This window comes from Zootoca vivipara, chromosome 7, assembly GCF_963506605.1.
Source record: "Zootoca vivipara chromosome 7, rZooViv1.1, whole genome shotgun sequence".
In the NCBI taxonomy this organism is placed as follows: Eukaryota; Metazoa; Chordata; class Lepidosauria; order Squamata; family Lacertidae; genus Zootoca; species Zootoca vivipara.
In genome coordinates this window covers 81,436,517-81,455,922 of record NC_083282.1, presented here as the reverse complement: position 1 = coordinate 81,455,922, position 19,406 = coordinate 81,436,517, and the positions used below count along the sequence as shown (strand labels likewise).

The 19,406-nt window shown below is 43.2% G+C and overlaps 1 protein-coding gene across 3 annotated transcripts in view; it reads left to right on the top strand.

Annotated features, from left to right (window-relative positions):
• Positions 1 to 5,544, top strand: part of LOC118089204 (uncharacterized) — an 85,206-nt gene extending 79,662 nt beyond the window's left edge. For 2 of the 3 annotated variants that reach the window (XR_004693083.2, XM_035123679.2), the window contains one exon: positions 4,635 to 5,239. Coding sequence is in view for 1 of the 3 variants with exons in the window: in XM_035123679.2 (XP_034979570.2) it covers positions 4,635 to 4,739 (105 nt within the window). In the remaining 2 variants the exon portion in view is untranslated. Of the gene's footprint in view, positions 1 to 4,634; positions 5,240 to 5,437 lie in introns of those variants that run through there. The other variant, XR_004693082.2, reaches the window with a different exon arrangement.
• The last annotated feature ends 13,862 nt before the right edge of the window (positions 5,545 to 19,406 follow it).

The window sequence follows — 19,406 nt, the reverse complement described above, 5'->3', positions numbered from 1 at the left end:
TTAAGGTTGCAATCCAGCGCATGCTCGATAGGCAGCAAATGCTATGAAAGTCAGCAGAATGCAAGGATGGATGGATCTGTTGTTTTCAGTTTCTCTCTCTTTCATTTGTGCATCAGTTTATTTTAAAAAATTCTCTCACACACAAATTATTTGCTTTATACGTGCATTTCTCTTAGTATGTGCATATTTGCAAGCAATGTTCCTGAATTATCACATTGTTTTCACTCAAATCATGGAGACCTTCACAAAATTCGGAGAACTGTGAATTTCAAATGGTAGATGTGTTTCAGTTTGTTTATTGGTTCAGGAAGTATCAGTCAGGCTGATCCAACCCCTTTGCATCACTAGTGGATTGTATTTCCCTTGAGTCTCACAGAGGTTTACTTCTGGGTAGGTGTGCCTAAGTCTGCACTATAAGTTGTGACTAATCTTTGTTGGATTGTACCTGCAGGCTGTGATTTTCCACCCATTTCAAATGGGTGCTTAAAAATCTGTTGCAGAACATTGACACAGCAGCTGTTCAGACGCTTCAAGCCATATCATTACTATAGCTTTTGAATTAAACTGTGCAACTACAGACTTAGAGGTTGTACTCTTCTGGCTACGGAACAGCCTTCCCAGAACAGAATTACCTGGTGGTCATTTTGGTGACTAATGACTACTTATTTATTTATTTTTTTAAATTCACCTTTTAAGCAACTAGCATTCTAAACAAAATCTTGTTGAGATTTCTCTCTAAATTGTCTTGCACAATTTTTCTCCGCCTCCCTTCAATTTTTAAATGCTCAGATTTTTTTGGTTTATTTTGCTTCTTGGATTCGAACATTTTATTCTGAGTGGCTGGGGAAACACAGCCAGAAGGGCGGGGCATAAATAACAAAATTATTGATTATTGATTATTATTGATAGTATGCTCATAAGGGAACTGTTTATAAAACAAGCAGCCAAACAAACAAACAAACAAACACATGCATTGGTTGGATGTGCTACTCTTTCCACTGAACATCTATAGCAAACAGAGTTTCCAAGCCTGTAAATACTCCTAAGAGTACCTCTCAGCTATTGGTAGCAGCTGCATTATCAACAGTGTAGATAAATCTATTGGTTGCTGCACTTGTTACTCCCCAATTTTGGGGTATGTGTGTGTGCTTCATCATAAGGAGATATGATGGGATTAACATTTGATTTGCGTAGGATTGTATTCAATTCACCCTGCTGGAGATCAACACTTTCTATATGTTTGGTCGTTAGCTGTAGAAATAGTATCTTTTCTTCACTACTGCTTAATTATTGGCAAGCCTTTCGTGGGCTGTGTTATCATCACCCCAGAGGTGCAATTAGGAGCTCATTGTGAGAGCTATTGATTAGTCACTGATAGAGGAAGTTTAGTTGATTGGTGAGTGAATTAGATTTGGAATGATTTGTGACTCTTTGCTTTGGGTCCCTGTAAGAGCCTGTTGTCAGATTATGTGTTTTATTGATATGCCAAAATAAAGAGAAACAGAGCAAATGAATAATCAATTGACCATCAGTACAGGGATAAGGAGATTTTGCTGAAACCATTCTGTGCAATTGATGATGAGCCATAATGCAACTTCTCAGTCCCTACTTTGCTTAGAAGTAGGAACAAATCCCACAGTGTGGGTTTGCTTTTTAAGCAATGCTGTATGTTTTTTTGATCAGGGATCAGTAGTGAGGTTCCAACTCAGTATGGAGGAGAAATTTGATTTCATCTGAAGCAGAATCTATCAAATTCTCACTTTCCAAAAACAAACAAACAAATGTGAACCTTTCAAAATTTGCACTCATCTGAATTTTGTTATGCAGTTCGCCAAGCAATGTTTTTTTTTTAAAAAAAAATGCAAATATTAAGGGCAATGGTGTATATAAATACAAGAAATAAATAGATTGGTGAGAACATAACAAAGAAATACATTATATTAGGCCAAATTGTTTGAAAAAAATATATGTGTACATTAGTTAAAACTTCATATAAAGATGTGTTTATTAGGAGAAATTTGCACTAAAACACTGATGGATTTTCCTAAGGATTTTTTTGCTGCAGAATGTGGAGAACTGAATTTAAGATCAGAAAAAATTAAGGAACTGGGAGAACCAAAAGTGACAGATCCTTCCACCCTGACTTCCAGTTTCTCTGATTCTAGCATGGGCATGCCACCACAGCCCGTATATCTGAAAAATGCTTTTGCAATGCTTCTCCATCATTTTTTCTCCAGGCAAAATATATCCAACCTTTCCTTATAGGGATTGGACTCCAGGTCCCTCACCATCTTTTGCATTAGTAGTTATTTGACTGTATGGAACAGTTTGGATGTTTGGAATTATATAATTATATTGTTTTATGTACCGTAACTTCTTTTAATGGTCACCATTTTTAGGAAAAATTCCTTTGAACAAATGGCATGTACATTGGCTAAATGAATAAATATTTGTTGCCCTCCTTTGAGCTGCCCATAGGTTCTATCATTTTATCTTGAGATAGACTCTGGACAAGCCTTCACCAAACTGGCACCCTTCAGCTGGTTTGGATGATAATGCCAACTGGGGCGTATGAGAATTGTAGTTCAAAACATCTGGAGAGCACTAGGTTGAGAAAGGCTGTTCTGGACCCCAAAGAGTTGTACCTCAATTCTCATCATCCCACTTGTACAGTGCAATTGTGAGAAGCACAGAATCTCCACCAGGAAAAAATGGCAATATTTCTTTCCACCTCCCTTTTCTTATCCTAAATGCTTGGGGCAGAAATTGCAGATTAAGACATATAAAATGATGTAGATGTAACCAACTACAGACAGAGATAGTTTTTCCTTATGCTGCATCCAAGAACTGGGCAAATTCCAAATATGGATTTAATGGCTATCTTGTTAACTCTGGCCAAATTGTTATTTATCCAAATAGCTTAAAAATGTTAATGTGATTTTCTCACTTAGGGCAGTGGATTGGTTGAGCAAACTATGAGAAACAGATGAACTTGACAAGTTAACTATCCTAATTTTAATTAGGGAATGCATTGAGGGTACAGGTGTGCTTATGTATTCAATAATAGTACCCCCTTTCTGAATTACTGGAATAATAATTGAAAAGGAATTTGATGTGATTTAGAATTTCTCAAAGATTATATACAGGTAGGTAACCATGTTGGTCTGATGCAGTAAAAAAAAATCAAAAAAAAATCCTTCCATTAGCACCTTAGAGACCAACTAAGTTTGTCATAGGTATGAGCTTTTGTGTGCATGCACACTTCTTCAGATACACTGAAACAGAAATTGCAGTTGTTAACAGTCGTTAACAGTCATCAACAGGTTTACCACTCCTATCAGCCAATCACCCATTCTCACCACCCTTCTGAGTAATACCCCTCCCCACCCTCTCACTATATATAAGGGTCTGGTGACTTCTGTTTCAGTGTATCTGAAGAAGTGTGCATGCACACGAAAGCTCATACCTATGACAAACTTAGTTGGTCTCTAAGGTGTTACTGGAAGGAATTTTTTTATTTTGTTTCAAAGATTATATATTACAGGTGTAATTCAAGAATAAATCCTTGCTTTTAATTTTTGTTGTGCAAGTGAAATAAGCTAACTGCCCATTACTGTATTTAACACTTAATCCCAAATAGTGGTGGAAATAATTTTTAAAATCTAGTATTCTTTCAAATGATGCCTGGGCTCAAATTAGGGTGCCTCTCAGGAGAAGGGTGTTCCATCATTGTGAAACAGTCACCAAAATGACCTATACAATGGTGTGTGGTCAGTGAACCAGGAAGACTAGGTCAGTGCCCTAAATGTTTCCCTGGCGCCTCGTTCCCAAAGCCTCGGAAGCTTCTGCCCAGCTTGGGAAGGAGGTGCGATGCTCACATGTACAGCTTTGTGACATCATGCACACATCCTCCCACAATCATCCTCACAAGCTGGTGCCTCAGGCCCTAACTGTTCTGCTATGAAAAATTTCACCACATAGGCTCAGGTTGTATATATGTGTAAATAAATCATATCATATAGACACCACAGTCACCACTTTGCCTCATTTCCAAAAGGAAACACCAACCCTGGGTGAATGCTTGGGACCCCTGGAATCTCACACTTGCTTGGATATTGGGGTGGCATGCAACAGTGCATATCAATAATGAATTAGTGCATGGCATCTTAGAAATGTAGAGGCAGTTCTCCATGCTTAAGTGGGTTGGGCCCTGCATATTTTGATCACAAAGAGGCCTGATTCTCACTTTAAGAGACATGTGGGAAATGCCGCAGAGAACATAAGAGGGTGGCATAGCATTTCTGCAGTATGGCGGATCTGCTTTTCTTGACCTTCCTGCCATCAGTTGCCATCCTTACACCATTGGTATTCAAGATGCTTACAGCAATAAATCATGCTTGGAAACCACCTGGGTTTGGCCTTTCTGTAACAGAACCTTCCAACACAGTTTAAGTGCCATTTTGCTTCCTGGGCTTTCATTGTGACAAATCCTACATTCACATAGAGCAAGCAGGCTATATTTCAACTCGTCACTCTTGCCTGATCTTTCCAATCCACAATAATCTTTACAATGGCTCGTACTGTATGCGAATAACATTAAACAGCTAGTCATTATTATTGTTATTATCTTGCAGATGAAATTTGGGGAAGCAGAAGATCGAGACTCAGAAGAGCTTTTTGCCTGGATCTCAGCTTTTATCAGTGATTTCAGAAGAGTCTCAGCCGAGATTATACCATGAGTGCAGTAACTGAATCGGCAAAACTGAACAGTGTTGCCTTGAGGGTGTCAGCGGAAATCAGATGATTTGTGTGGTTATTGTTTTAGTCATTTGTACATCAATGAATTTCTGCTTGAATATAACTTTCTTAATGACATTGCAGACCCTGTGCTGAAAAAACCTCTGCTGCCAGGAAGGCCCAAACTGGATCTACAATAGTTCTTCCAGCTAGAGGTGAAATAAGGAAAACAGGACAGTTGATTTGTTCTCAGGCCTGAACCAGTCTCTGAATGTAAGCCAGGAACTTCCTAACTTTGTGAAAGACCATGGACTATATATGATTTACCACTTTCTCTAATGTGAACAGAGCAGTGCTTTCTACTGACCTCAGGGATCTTGAACTAGAGAAAACAGCATCCAGGTGTACAGGTGCCCTCAGTGCTGGCCCTAGACCAAAGAGTGCCCCAGGTGAGGAGCATCCTCAGTGGCCCTCTATTGAATACCTTTTTTCTGACTGCATTCATGGCTTGTCCCCATCATCCTATCCCTGACCACAAGCACACAGATCACTTCAATGCAAGCTGATTCCACTGAATGGGCAACTGTTGTTTTAAAATGTACTCATAATAAAAATAAGCAATGCTGCAATGCTGATCATGGAAGTAAGTATTGTCATCTTTTCAAATGAAGAAAAATTGCTTGAATTACGGTTGTTTCAGCTGTTGAGTTCCACCCCCAAGCCCAGCATCCTAGGTCAGGGGTGGAGAAACATAGTCCTGGTGAGGAGGAAGATTTTGTGGCAAAGCCTACTGGGAAGAGTTGTTGTGCTCACTAAGCCTGAGCTCTTTTGTTTCTTGGAATAAAGAGTTCACTTCACTGACATGTGGGTTATTGCTGACCAGCTCCTGGCTCCAGCCTTGACATCAAGGTGGGTCTTTACAGCATAACCAAGCTCCTTGCTCCTGTTTTGCTGAATTTGCTGCACTATTAACACTCAAGTCCAGGTCTAGGGCTCAAGACGTCATCAAATCTCACTTGCAACCATCAGCATTTGACTGCCAACATACAGCAGCAGTAAATGTGTGATAGATGTGCAATACATTTCTCATATCAGGTCAACGTCAAATTCACAAATACATACACAGTGAATTCCAAACTATGGCATTGCATTTCAGGTTTGTTGTTTGCTTAGTTGTCCCATGCCTGGAATGGAAATCAATCCAGTGAATGTGATTGGTTGCTGTTGCTTTCTGTCTGCAAACAGTATGTAACTGATTACCTTTGTCCATTGGCACTGTGTTTTCTTTGCACTGAAATGAATGGAGTGGAGAAATGCAACGACAAGGTCGCTTATGCACTTAATCATGTAGGTTACAAAATTTCAAACCAGTGGGCAACGTGATGAATAGCATAGTTTTGGGTGGAAGACGAATTGCAGCAGAACAGCCACAGTGTCGCATGTAACGGATCCAGGTTGAAACAGAAAAAAAAAGCTTGGAGTGGAGTGCCCATACTGGGCTTCCATTTAAGAGTAAGTATCTGGAGGAGGGCATGGCTGGTTGGAAGGAAGAAACCTTGAAGAGGAGCACCTTGAAATTAAAGATACATTGCAATGTTTCATTGTCTGTTCCAATTGCTTGATATTGCCCTAACCTTTTTAATTCAAAAGAGAAGCTAATACCAGTTTTAGCGTAGTTCACTGTTGGAGTGATTCAATAAACTAGTTTTGTGTTGATGGAAGGGGCAAAATGTTAGGAACAGAAGCAAAAGTTACAAAAGTAATTAGTTTCACAGAATTGTCACAATGCATTTTACAGCTAACTTGCCTCTCTAAAGAAATTGCACTTCCCCAAAATATTTGCCGGTTTGAGTGTTGGTTTTAATAATCACATAATAAATGGAAGGACGGCAAATTGCCTGTGAGATCAGGGGGAGGGGGCATAGGACTTGCAAATGAACAGAGAAAATTATTTTTATCATGTGAGTGGAAAAGGGTGTTACATGTGGTATTTATAGGGACTGGGAAAGGATAACTGAGAAATGTTGTTCTTCTACTCTGCTCCTGAAATAGGAAGAATGAACCTCAGCTGAACAATGAGGCAGCTGCTAACCCTTAGATGTTCATGCAAGATAGCACCTCATTGATTTGGTGCCTATTGGGATGCTTGGAAAAGGAGACTGCAATCTTCATATTACCCTCAAAAAAAACCAGAACACAGAAATTCGGCAGGTGCCTTCTGTTTCAACTTTTAAACCCCTTCTGAAAAATTGTCTATTCTGTCAGGTAATTTAGAATGCATCTTTCCATAATATCTGGTTTCCAATTTTGACTTTCTTACATGGTTTTTATTGTGTGGTTTTATGTGTAGCTGTCATGAACCTCTTTGATATATACTGTGGACTGACTGAGTCCTACGTTTTGGAGAAGTTTACAGAACATTTCCAAAATACAGTAGTATCAGGCAAGCTTGAGAGAGGTTTTTTTTTTAAAGAAATAAAAGGTATTGAGAAAGTGGTAGGTTTATAGTTTGATGGAATCCAATGATACTATTCTGTCTAGCCTATCACCTATCATGATAGCCATGTTCAAATATATAAAAGGATGTCATATAGAGGAGGGAGAAAGGTTGTTTTCTGCTGCTCCAGAGAAGCGGACACGGAGCAATGGATTCAAACTACAAGAAAGAAGATTCCACCTAAACATTAGGAAGAACTTCCTGACAGTAAGAGCTGTTCGGCAGTGGAATTTGCTACCAAGGAGTGTGGTGGAGGTCTTTAAGCAGAGACTTGACAGGCATATGTCAAGAACGCTTTGATGGTGTTTCCTGCTTGGCCCTTGTGGTATCTTCCAACTCTATGATTCTATGTATTCTCAACTTTTCATTCCATTAGAATACAATATTTACTTGAAACAATCTGTTTTTATTTTCCTACTAGGAAGAGCTGGTGAGAGTTCATACATGGATTGTTAAGCAGCACTGCCATATTCTACAACATTCCTCTGATGAAAATAGGAGTATTTCTCACTCTGCCCCACAACTGGCCCTCCTCAACCCCCCATTTTTGTGTGTGTGTCCACGCCCCCCTAGAGAATTTCCTATCAGAAGAAAGTTGAGTGTCACTACAGCTACACCAATGGAACCCAGCACACATACCCTCCACTGCCCTGAGAAAACTCCTTAATCCCAATTTTATTCTTTGGTAGATAGACAAAAAGAAAAGCCCACACCAATAAATAAATTTTAGAAAGGGAGCAAAATTATATGTGGATGCACAAAGCATTTTTTAAAAAATAAAAAAACAAGACTCCTTGTGCCCTGCTCCCCCTTTCTTCCCACCCAGGGTGGCCTTGCCTGCCCCTTAGAGCCAGTGTGTCATGTGGGGCTGGGTGTTGCTGATCCCCACCCTGGGCCTTGGCATTGGCAGCCTCTCCTCCTCCCCCTGCCCCCCAAGGGTGGAGGCTCCCTCGCAGCCTCTGCAGCTGCCATTGTAGTCACTTGGGACAAGCGTTGGCTCATCCTCTTCCCCAAGCTTGGCACTGGCGGCACTGGCGGGGGAACTAGGGACATTCCGGGATCAAATCATTTTCCAAATTCCAGTGTTGCTTCAAAATTAGTTTATGTGATGCAGCTGGACTATTATATATATATAAATATAAATCACTTTGCCATACACTAACATTGTTGTTACGGTCCAACACATTCTAACCACATTTTCTCGTCACTTTCTTCTTTCCCTTCATTGCTGTTTTATAGGTTGTAACAACCCACGATATTCTACTTATGGCTACCCATGATGTCACCACATAGAATCGTGACATTATTGGCAGGGAAGGCAAGCAAGGCCCAGGGGCAGTGAGGGCATAGAAAAGGGCACCAAGAAGTGGCAGCAGGCAGAGCAATAAAAGGGTGCTGAGTAGCACCTAACATTTTAAAAATGAACATGCTAAACTGCTGAGAACTGAAGGATCCTTCCAGCTTGCGATCATGAATATGATGCAGAGTGAGTCATTTTAGCTCAGCGCTAATTTTCACTTAGCTGTAATCCAGCCCGCGCCCTCAGGATAGAGTAGCAAGTAAATCTTAACTATCTAAAACTATCATTGGCTGCAAACCTATGCACTTTGTGGAACAAGCCGCTTCTTGCCAGCTAATTAAAATGAGCCTAAAATGAGCCTCAATTGCTAAATCGTATCAAAGTTCAACTCTCAGCGGAGTGTTAATTAAACTTCGCTAAACTTAAGAAGATAGCTAGATAGGTTCGCTCTATATCCGGTAGAAAGATTTCGGAAGACCTTAGTTCATCTACCCACACATTAAGAAGTAGCGCTACTCTGTGCTTTGCCCTTCAATTTTTTAGAAGCTTTCTTCCCCTCAGAAAGTGGCCTTTGTTTTTCTGCCTCATTTGCAGGGTGATTTAGATTTTATTTTTATTTTAAAAAAGGGTGGGTGCAGGGTTCAGCTTTCATTAGCGGTATGAGATGGCCAAGGGTTGTGTGTGTGTGTGTGTGTGTGTGTGTGTGTGTGATTTTCCATTAAGCACATCACCAGCTCTCTGCGGCCTCCGCAGCTGGTTGGAAGTATGATTTGAAGATATAGGGATATAAGCAGCCCTGGGTCTGGTCGGTGCTCAGATGGGAAACTGCTTGGGAGTTGCAGGTCTTTATTTATCAGATTTCCTCCAAGGAGCTCAAGGTGGCAGCAAGCATTGTTTTCCCACCTCTCCGTTTGATCCCCGCAGCAACCCTGTGAGGTAGGTTCAGCTAAAAGACAGTGACTGGTCCAAAGTCACCCAGTGAGCTTCAGGGAAGAATGGGGATTTGAACATTGGTCTCCCAGGTCTTAGCCCTAGTCCAACACTCTAACTAACCACTACACTACATTGGATCCCATGATGGGAAAAAAGTTGACTATAAATGGAAGAAAATAGGTTAAGATAAAATAACTCCCTGGAGGAGTTAGAATCATAGCATTGGAAATGACCTTGAGGATCATCTAGTCCAGGGGTCGGCAGTGTTTTTTTGAGGCCGGGCCAGTCTACTCCCTGGCAGACCTCTTGGTGGGCCGGAGCGTGCGCGTCCAGGTCAGGAGTGCCCATGTGCATGCACACACACTATTTCCGGCGCTCTTCCGACCTGAAAGTCAGTCCCCGCGGCGAGAAAAAAATATGGTGCCACGAAAAATAGGCATGGAATCCCTACGCCGATCCACGGAATGGCTGTGGGCCGGTTCCAGGAAGCTCATGGGCTGGAATCAATGGGGACAGTCCCCGGATTTACAAATCTGTATCTGGACAAAATGCACCCCCGGAATGTCCCCAGATTTCATTTAATGTCCCCAGATTTATATTTAAAGTGTTGTAGATTTATTAGTAGGGAATGGATGTTGCGTGATTGGTTCAACGGCACAAAACATTATCATATAGGGACTTCCCGTGAGGCAAAATGGCGGGCACCATGGCAGCGAGCAGCTTCTGAAGCCAGCCAGAGCCAAAAGGCTCCAGGCTGCTGAGACAGCCGCCGTCACTGCTGAGGAGGAACCGGGAACACCCGGTGCGTCAGCTGGGGGAACCCCATGACCCAAATCAAGCCGGGAGAGAGAGCGCCTGGCCACCTGGCTGACTGCCCAGAGGTGCTCTGAGGCCAGGAAAACTCCGGAGCCGACATAGGGAAAAGGAAGAGAGGAGAAGGAAGAGAGAGAAAGAGGAAGGAGAAAAAAGAGGGGAGCCCCGACCTTGCCGCACTGCTGCCGGTGCTGCCACTGAGGAGAGGTAGGAGAGCACTGGGATTGCAAGGACACATGGCCGAGCCCAGGCCCCACCCGAGCCACTCCATGGCGGATAGAGCTCAAGGGAGCAGGCTGGGGCTGAGAGGAAGACAGAGGAGACCACAGAAAAGAAGATATATCTTCTTAACTTTTTAAAAAATATATATTTTTCTTTTTTTAAAAAGTGTCCCCAGGTTCTTTGAAAAAATCTGGTAACCTTAATATATAGTGGTACCTCAGTTTATGACCTTAATTCATTCCAGAGGTCCGTTCTTAACCCCAAACCATTCTTAACCCGAGGCACGCTGTCACTAATGGGGTCTCCCACTGCCGCTGGTGCACCATTTCCATTCTCATTCTGGGGCAAAGTTCACAACCCGGAGCAACTACTTCTGTGCTAGCGGAGTTTGTAACCCGAGGTACCACTGTATATATAATGGGGATTGAACCTGCAACCTTGGCATTATCAACACCATGCTCTTACCAGCCGAGCTATCCAGTAGGTTATGTCTCATGATATCGTTCCCTAAGCTTTAACTGAGGGATGGGAAGCCAGGGAAACTTTTTTTTTTAAAGTGAAGTCCTTCATTTTAAAAACAAAAAAGGTTACCACTGTGATTTCTTTAAAAGCAAAGAAGACTTTACTAATGGACAGTTGTTGGGTACGTGGCAAGCAACTTCTGCACCTTCCAACCTCTACAGGTAACTTTAGCTGAGGAAGTGACAGGGTTTTTCATTAAGTGGGACCATCAAAGATATAGAGAGATGATTTCTAGAATGAAAATGAGGGCACTCACAAACACCCCTCTGCCCCCTCAAGAGTAAGGCCAGTGCAACAAAAACAACAACACCAACAACACCACACACCACCCAAGAGAAGTTATCCAATTTTTCTTTTCCCTTTGCAAATTTTAGAATTTAATTTCTTTCTTTTTTCATTCATTGATGGATAATGGTTTGATAGAAGAAGAAAAATGCGGGGTGTTTTTTTTTTTTTGGCGCAGCATTACTAAGATAACTAGATTCAAATCTTTAAGCGCAGCAGAGTTCTGAAGACCTAAAATTAGCATTCAGCCTTAATGCACATAGTTATCTGAAGCAATGTAATGTTTTGCTTTTTAGCATACATTTTGAAATATGTTTGGCATAAATACAGATATTGAATAATCTTCCAGGATTTTCTAGGTTTTGCTTTCATTGTGGGTCATATTCCTCATCAAATTGATGAGGAATGCTATGCCGTTGGGTGGGGGAGCGGAATTAGACATCTTTCTGCAATCTTACTCAGAACTAAGCCCTATTGAATTCAGTGGGACTTACACCCAGGTAAAGTGGCGCTAGGACTACAACCTGAACACTTTAAAAGTTTGAAATCTTCACATGCTTACATCATGCAAAGATAGCAAATGACCATTTCCTCCAAATATGTACCCTGAGTAGCCACTGATGGCTAGAAGGTGCTTGCCATAGCTGCCAAGTTATCCCTTTTTTAAAGGGATTTTCCCTTATGCTGAATAGGCTTCCTCGCGAGAAAAGGGAAAACTTGGCAGCTATGGTGCTTGCTCACATGAATATTGATGGCTAGTGGCTAGCAGCTAATTAGATGCTAAGATGAAAGCTGAAGCACAAAACTTTGGGCGCTATTCAGCTAGGTTTTACTCAGGAGTAGACCCACTGAAATGGATGAACATGACAGAATTCGGCCGATGACTTTCAGTGAGACGATTACTTTCAGTGAGTTGAGTACCACCCTTATAGTTATTTGAATGTGATGAGTGAAGGAGAAAGAGGGATGGCTTTTGCAGCTGGAAAATACAGTTGTGCTTGCAGGGTGCGTGTGCATAGCTGCCAAGTTATCCCTTTTTTAAAGGGATTTTCCCTTATGCTGAATAGGCTTCCTCGCGAGAAAAGGGAAAACTTGGCAGCTATGTGCGTGTGTGATAGAGGCATAGAGTCTATCCTTGAGGAAACGGAGGCATTTCAAAAGTCTAGGTATTTATGCAGCCACTTCCCCCCAATGCTGCACTTGCATATTTGTAAGTAAACAGAAACTGCAAAGCACAACAGTTCTCCGATACTCTGTCCTCCCAGGGAGTTCCCCACCAGGTTGGGATGACACATCACACAGCAATATGCTGAGGCCTTCTTTCCTCTCAGAACCCATAGTATTTATTCCTTCTTCATTGCATTTGATTTTTTTCTCCAGCCCATTATATTGAATGGCAATGGGAGACAAGGTAAGATTTAGGAAGCTGTTTTCTAAAAGTCAGATGATCAGTCCGCCTGGTTCAGTATTATCTACCCTAGCCAGCAGTTTATGCATGGAGTGCACCTCTCCAGGGCTCCAGACAATCCCCCTATTTGCTGGGGATTGACCTTGAGACTTCCCGCACTGTCATTGAGCTACAGTTCTTCTCCAGCACTTGGATCAAGGTGAGGAAATGTGATGATCAAGAGAACAGAGAACTTTTCAGGAAGATGCCATTTTCGGGTGGCTGCCCTACGGTCAAGAGTAATGGATAGTATTATCTTGGAACTTCTTAACGCACAAAGAAGTGGAGGGGAGCCATGAACGCATGATGCTCAAGTTGCGGCAGGAGGGTTACTCCAGATGATCCCCTGAGTCCCTTCCAATTATTGGGATCCTGTACCTGTTTGGGGGGGGGTATAATGCATAAGAGCAAGGTTGGCTAGGAAATGGCTTGGACGAACACCATAATTTGTTAAGCACCAGGATTAGCATAGCCAAAGAAGTTGCTCTGTGCCATAGAGCAAGTGGGTGGGCCTTTCCGCCACCCCACCTAGCTGTTAGGTAGGAGAACTATAGCCAGAGAAGTGTGTGAAAGCTAGAGACGTGCTTGTTCTGTGCTAGATCCAAAGCTGCAACTAATGGAGAAGCAATGTTTTCAGGGTGTTAAATGCTGTGAGCTCCCACATCTTATACTCAGCTTGTATATACAGTCGTACTTTGGTTTTTGAACAGCTTAGTTCTCGAACGTTTTGGCTCCCAAACGCCGCAAACCTGGAAGTGAGTGTTCTGGTTTGCAAACTATTTTTGGAAGCCGAACTTCTAACAGGGCTTCCAATTGGCTGCGGGAGCTACCTGCAGCCAATCAGAAGCCGCACTTTGGTTTCCGAACATTTTGGAAGTCAAATGGACTTCCGGAATGGATTCCGTTCGACTTCCGAGGTACAACTGTATGTGTAAACAAAACCACACATCCTAAAGACATGCCCCATTCTCCGCTGACCTTCATTCCAAAGAAGCCAAACCTGGAACCCCTGGAATCTCTCCCAACTCGGAGATTAGGATGACATGTAACAATATGTTGGTTTGGCCAACAGAAAAACAAGCAGATACACAAAGGTTTTGCCCCACACCAGGGGGCTGAGTAGTTATTCCCCTCACCCAGGACCATGCCTTTCACTTCCTAATATCCCTCCTTGTTTTTATCACTATCATTTGTGGCAATATGTCACCTTTAATCAAAGTTAAGCTGATTTCAACATGCACACTATTTTCTGTGGCTCATTAAGTTCCTCCCATTTGAAATGCTCTTCATTTATATGTGAATCATGTAAAACTACACTGAGCACAATTGCTATTTCCATGGTATCCGGATTCCCCACATCCCCAAACAGCATAAGCTATGGTCACGATAATTTTCTTTTTTTCTTCCTTCCTCTGGGTTATCGGGACCACCAGGAGGCCCTTTAGAAAAGGAGGAGGGGGAGGTTTTTTTTTTAATATAACAGTTGTAAAACCAGTTGGCATGTTTTTCTATCTACACACACACAAACACACTGGCAGAAAGACCCCTGCAAACAAAAAAGGCATAAAGGAAACAGGGAGCAGGCAGGCTATAGAAATTCCTTTCTGTTCATTTGCCAATGAATTTAAAACAGCTTCTCTGTATATTTAAAGCAAAGCAAATTAGCAGATCACTCTCTTGACTCAAACTCCCCTAGAAAGCCACTTGTTGTGAACATAAACTGCTTTCTTACAATTTAAGGTGTGTCATGACATACAACTATTTCTTTCCCTTAGGAGGCAGAATGGGAGTCAACAGGAAGCATCTTGGAACTGCTAGCAAATAAAAAATGGATATCAATGGTTGCTATTGTGCAGGAGAGAGAGGGGTGGGGTGGGGTGGGGAAATATCCCCAACATACTGCAGAGTTGAAGGACCCACTCTGAAAAATGACGCAAGAAAGGAACCCAGTGTTCATTGTTTGCCTCGCTTTCTTCCAGCATTGAAACCAGGCAATGGTGACACAATGAAACTATTTCATTGGCATATAGTCAAGGCTGTGCATTATCAGATATGAAAACCGGAACCTGCAAAGAATAATATGATTGTCGTTGTTGTATTGTCTTTTAAAAAAAATTCTATTGGAATGCAAATGCCATAGGCAAACCAAAGCTCACCTCAGGTGGACCACTCTCCATTTGACTGCATGAGTTGCACATGTTAAAATATTGCATGGGGGCGGGGACCAGCTAAGAACATGTAAACCACCCTGAGACCTGCAGGTATTGGGCAGTATATAAATTCAATAATTAATAATAATAAGAAAAACATAAAAGCAGTCCTGCTGACTCAGACCTAAGTTCTATTGAGTCTAGCATTCTGTTCCCTGCAGTGACCAATCAGACAGGGGCATAGGAAGAGGGGGGCGATGGGAGTGTGCTGCCCCAGGCAGTGCGATCCCAGTAGGGTGCCATTCCGGCTGTCCCCGCCCCCAGAACGTGCGCCACGCCCCTGCAGGCAGCGCACCAAGCCCCCAGAATGCCCGTCAGGCCTGTGTGCACAGCGCACCATGCCCCCAGAACATGCACCACGCCCATGCGGGCAGCGCGCTCCACCCCGGGACGCATGCCAGCTCCGCACCCGCCTGCTCTCCACCCCCAGTGCTGGAGTATGAAGCTCCGCCACTGCAACTAGATGCCTATGGGAAGCACACAAGCAGGACCTGATCATGAAAGCCCTCTCCTGTTGTTGCTCCCCGGGGACATATTCAGAGACACACTGGATGTTCTGGAGGTAACATCACCACCACCACCACCATTAATTACCTGCCCTTCTCCCAAAGGTCCCATGGAGGGTTGCAACGTTAGAACTCAGTATTTAAAAATACAATTTAAAACAAGCCACAATCACAAAAATAAGGTGGGTCCTTCAACAACAACAAGGTGGGTCCTAAAAATATACACCTCAAGTGTCATGTGGGTTGTTGTTGTTTAGTCGTTTAGTCGTGTCCGATTCTTTGTGACCCCATGGACCAGAGCACGCCAGGCATTCCAGTCTTCCACTGCCTCCCGCAGTTTGGTCAAACTCATGTTCATAGCTTCGAGAACACTGTCCAACTATCTCATTCTCTGTCGTCCCCTTCTCCTTGTGCCCTCCATCTTTCCCAACATCAGGGTCTTTTCCAGGGAATCTTCTCTTCTCATGAGGTGGCCAAAGTATTGGAGCCTCAGCTTCACGATCTGTCCTTCTAGTGCGCACTCAGGGCTGATTTCCTTCAGAATGGATAGGCTTGATCTTCTTGCAGTCCATGGGACTTCCAAGAGTCTCCTCCAGCACCATAATTCAAAAGCATCAATTCTTTGGCAATCAGCCTTCTTTATGGTCCAGCTCTCACTTCCATACATCACTACTGGGAAAACCATAGCTTTAACTATACGGACCTTTGTCAGCAAGGTGATGTATCTGCTTTTTAAGATGCTATCTAGGTTTGTCATTGCTTTTCTCCCAAGAAGCAGTCAAGTGGGTAAAGAGATAGAAATCTTCTGGAGAACACTGAAGACATAAGGAAGGTGCCAGGTGGACTTTCTGTGGGGAGTGTGCTCCGCTACTTAGGGCCTGCCACAGAGAATTTCCTCTCCCAGGCAGGCAGCCCCCTGAGCCTCTGAGGGTGAAGGAACTACCAAAATGACACCTTCTGCTGATCTTAGCACCCAAGGGAATATGTAGGGAAGGGGGTGGTCTTCCATGGCAAGTAGCAACTGATAGCATTGTTCTCCATCAATTTGTCCAACACCCTTTTGAAACCATCTAACTTGACAGCCATGGCCATCTTGCAATAGTGAAACCCATAGTTTATGTGTGATGTGAAGTAGCATTTAATTTTGTCTGCCCTGAATCTCCCATTAGCTATTGGATGACCTCGAGATCTCCCCACCCGCTTTCCCCATGCTGTGGGCATAACACCTCTCCACACACCCTGTATCATTTTCCTTGCCCTCTTTTGAAAGAAAGGACAGTCACAAACAATCCTCAGCACCCTCAAAAAAAAAGTAAGTGCACCTGAGCTGAATCGATGGGAATTTTGCCAAAATATTCACGCCACCTTTGATCATTTTGAATGCAGTTTCTTTTCTCATTAACTGATGGAGAATGGTTAAAGTATCGAAGCAAGATAAAATCTAAGTACAGGACTAATAATAAATGGAGAAAGTACATTAGGAACCATTTCTTGAAATAAGGGGCATATGATTCTCACATGATGTTCCTCTGTTTTCTTCAAGTGAGGAACTGCTCTAGAGAAGAGAATGATGCACATGCTTTCCTGGATGCACGAAGTTCCTTTAACTGGAGATGCCAGGAACCTTTTGCATCCAACTCACCTGCTCTTTCCCTGGGTTATGCCCCTTCCTCAACTTATCTGCCTAGCAAAATAAAAAAATTTCCTTCAGTAGCACCTTAAAGACCAACTAAGTTTTTATTTTGGTATGAGCTTTCGTGTGCATGCACACTTCTTCAGATACAGTGAAATGGAAGTTTCCAGGCACTTATGTAGAGAAGGGGTGGGGAGGGGTGGGGAGGGGGAGGGGGGATCACTCAGAAGGGTGAGTGATCCCATTTCCACCACCCTTCTGAGTGATCCCCCCTCCCCCTCCCCACCCCTCCGCACCCCTTCTCTACATAAGTGCCTGGAAACTTCCATTTCACTGTATCTGAAGAAGTGTGCATGCACACGAAAGCTCATACCAAAATAAAAACTTAGTTGGTCTTTAAGGTGCTACTGAAGGAATTTTTTTATTTTACTTCGATCCAGACCAACACGGCTACCTACCTGTTATCTGCCTAGCAACATTGCTCCCCCACCCATCCCTTATTTCTCTGTCTTTCTTTCCGGCATGCTTGTAAAAACCCCAAACCCCTCTCTCCACTTTTTCTACAATCTGCACAACATAGTCAAACCTAGGCACTTTTCTGTCCCATTGATTTAAGCACATGCTTTAAACTCTCTTAGTGAAATCAATGGAACTTAGCATTGCTTTAGTTTTGTCTAAATCCTGCTCATAATATTCATTATAGACCTGACAATGGTGTAACCTTCATTCATCCATGACGACATCAGAGATCCCCATTTTCTGACAGAGTGGTGCAGAGTTAATAACTTGCTCATAAATACAAAGAAAACAAAGGAGCTTGTGGTGGACTTTAGGAGACAGAAGAACGAGGTCCAGCCACTTTTGATTGACGGAATTTATTTGGAGAGGGTAACAATGTTTAGATTTCTAGGCATTGAGTTACAGGAGGATCTGTCCTGGAGTGTTAATACAAGGGGGCTTGTGAAGAAGGCGCAGCAGAGACTGTATTTTTTGAGAATTTTAAGGAAAAACCATCTTCCACAAAAGCTACTGCTTGTCTTCTATCACTGTGCCATACAGAGCGTGCTCGCGTACGGTTTATGTGTGTGGTATGGACAGGCCCGGCTCTAGGTAGACCCCCAGTGGCGCAGGGCACCATGGCGCCGGCCCGCCAGAAAGGCGCCGCGAGCTGCGCCCGCCCGCTGGCCGGCCAATCTGCCGGTCCGCCGCGCAGCTGCGCTGGGAAACGGGGCAGGAGGGCGCCAGAGAGATCGCGCTGTGCCTGCCCGCCTGCCGCTGCGCCCACCGCGCTGGGAAACGGGGCGGGAGGGCGCCGGAGAGATCCGGCGCACCACAGCGGCAGGGACGTTTAAGACGGCCCTGGGTACGGAAGCTTCTCAGGACAGAGCAGGGCTGTGTAGAATTATTAAAACAGCAGAGAGCATTATTGGCTGCTCACTCTCCACCTTAGAACAAATCTATACCACCAGGTGCCATAGAAAAGCACTAGACATATCAAGAGATCCAACGCACCCTGGTCACCATTTCTTTCAGCTCCTGCCATTAGGACGGAGATATAGAACAATGCAGGCAAGAATGAGCCGTCTCAGGAACAGTTTCTTCTCTAGAGCGATTTGGGCCTTAAATGGAAAGCCTGGACTTTGAAGTCATTTTATTTTACTTGTTATTTGTATTATATTTACTGTTTTTAATTAGGTTTTGTAATTTTGGATTATGCGGAATGCTTTATCTGAGTGGATGTAGCAACCGAGTAATTTTCGTTGTTCCCGCAAGGGGACAATGACAATAAAGATATCTTATCTTTCTGCTCTGCCACAGAACTTGTGTGTTTTACCAAAGAATGGAGACAGACCTGAGTTACGAGTTCTTGTGTTTCCAGAGATTTTGAATCCAGTGTTGTTATGCTTCTTGTGTACATCAGGTTTTGGTGTAACCAAAAAAGAGTCTCATTTGAAGGTCTACTATTGCCTCCCCCATTCCACCTTTAGACTGTAAACCAATGCAGACACTAGGGTTTCATTTTCCATCCAGTCAACCTCATCTTGCCTGATGAAGTGTTCCAGAGCTTTCAGATTATTTTGTGATATTTTGATTGGGCTACCAACCATGCTGTAGCTATCAACTCTGCTTAACAAAGATGTCTGCGAACGAGACATGAAGGCTGGCATGAAGGATGTGGGAATCCCTTGCAGATGACTGAAGGGCCTGGAGAAAGACAATCCAGAGGAGGAATGACCACTGGGAGGAGGGCAGAGAGAAGAAACGTCATGGTGCATCTGCAGCAGCCCAACCGAATGCCTT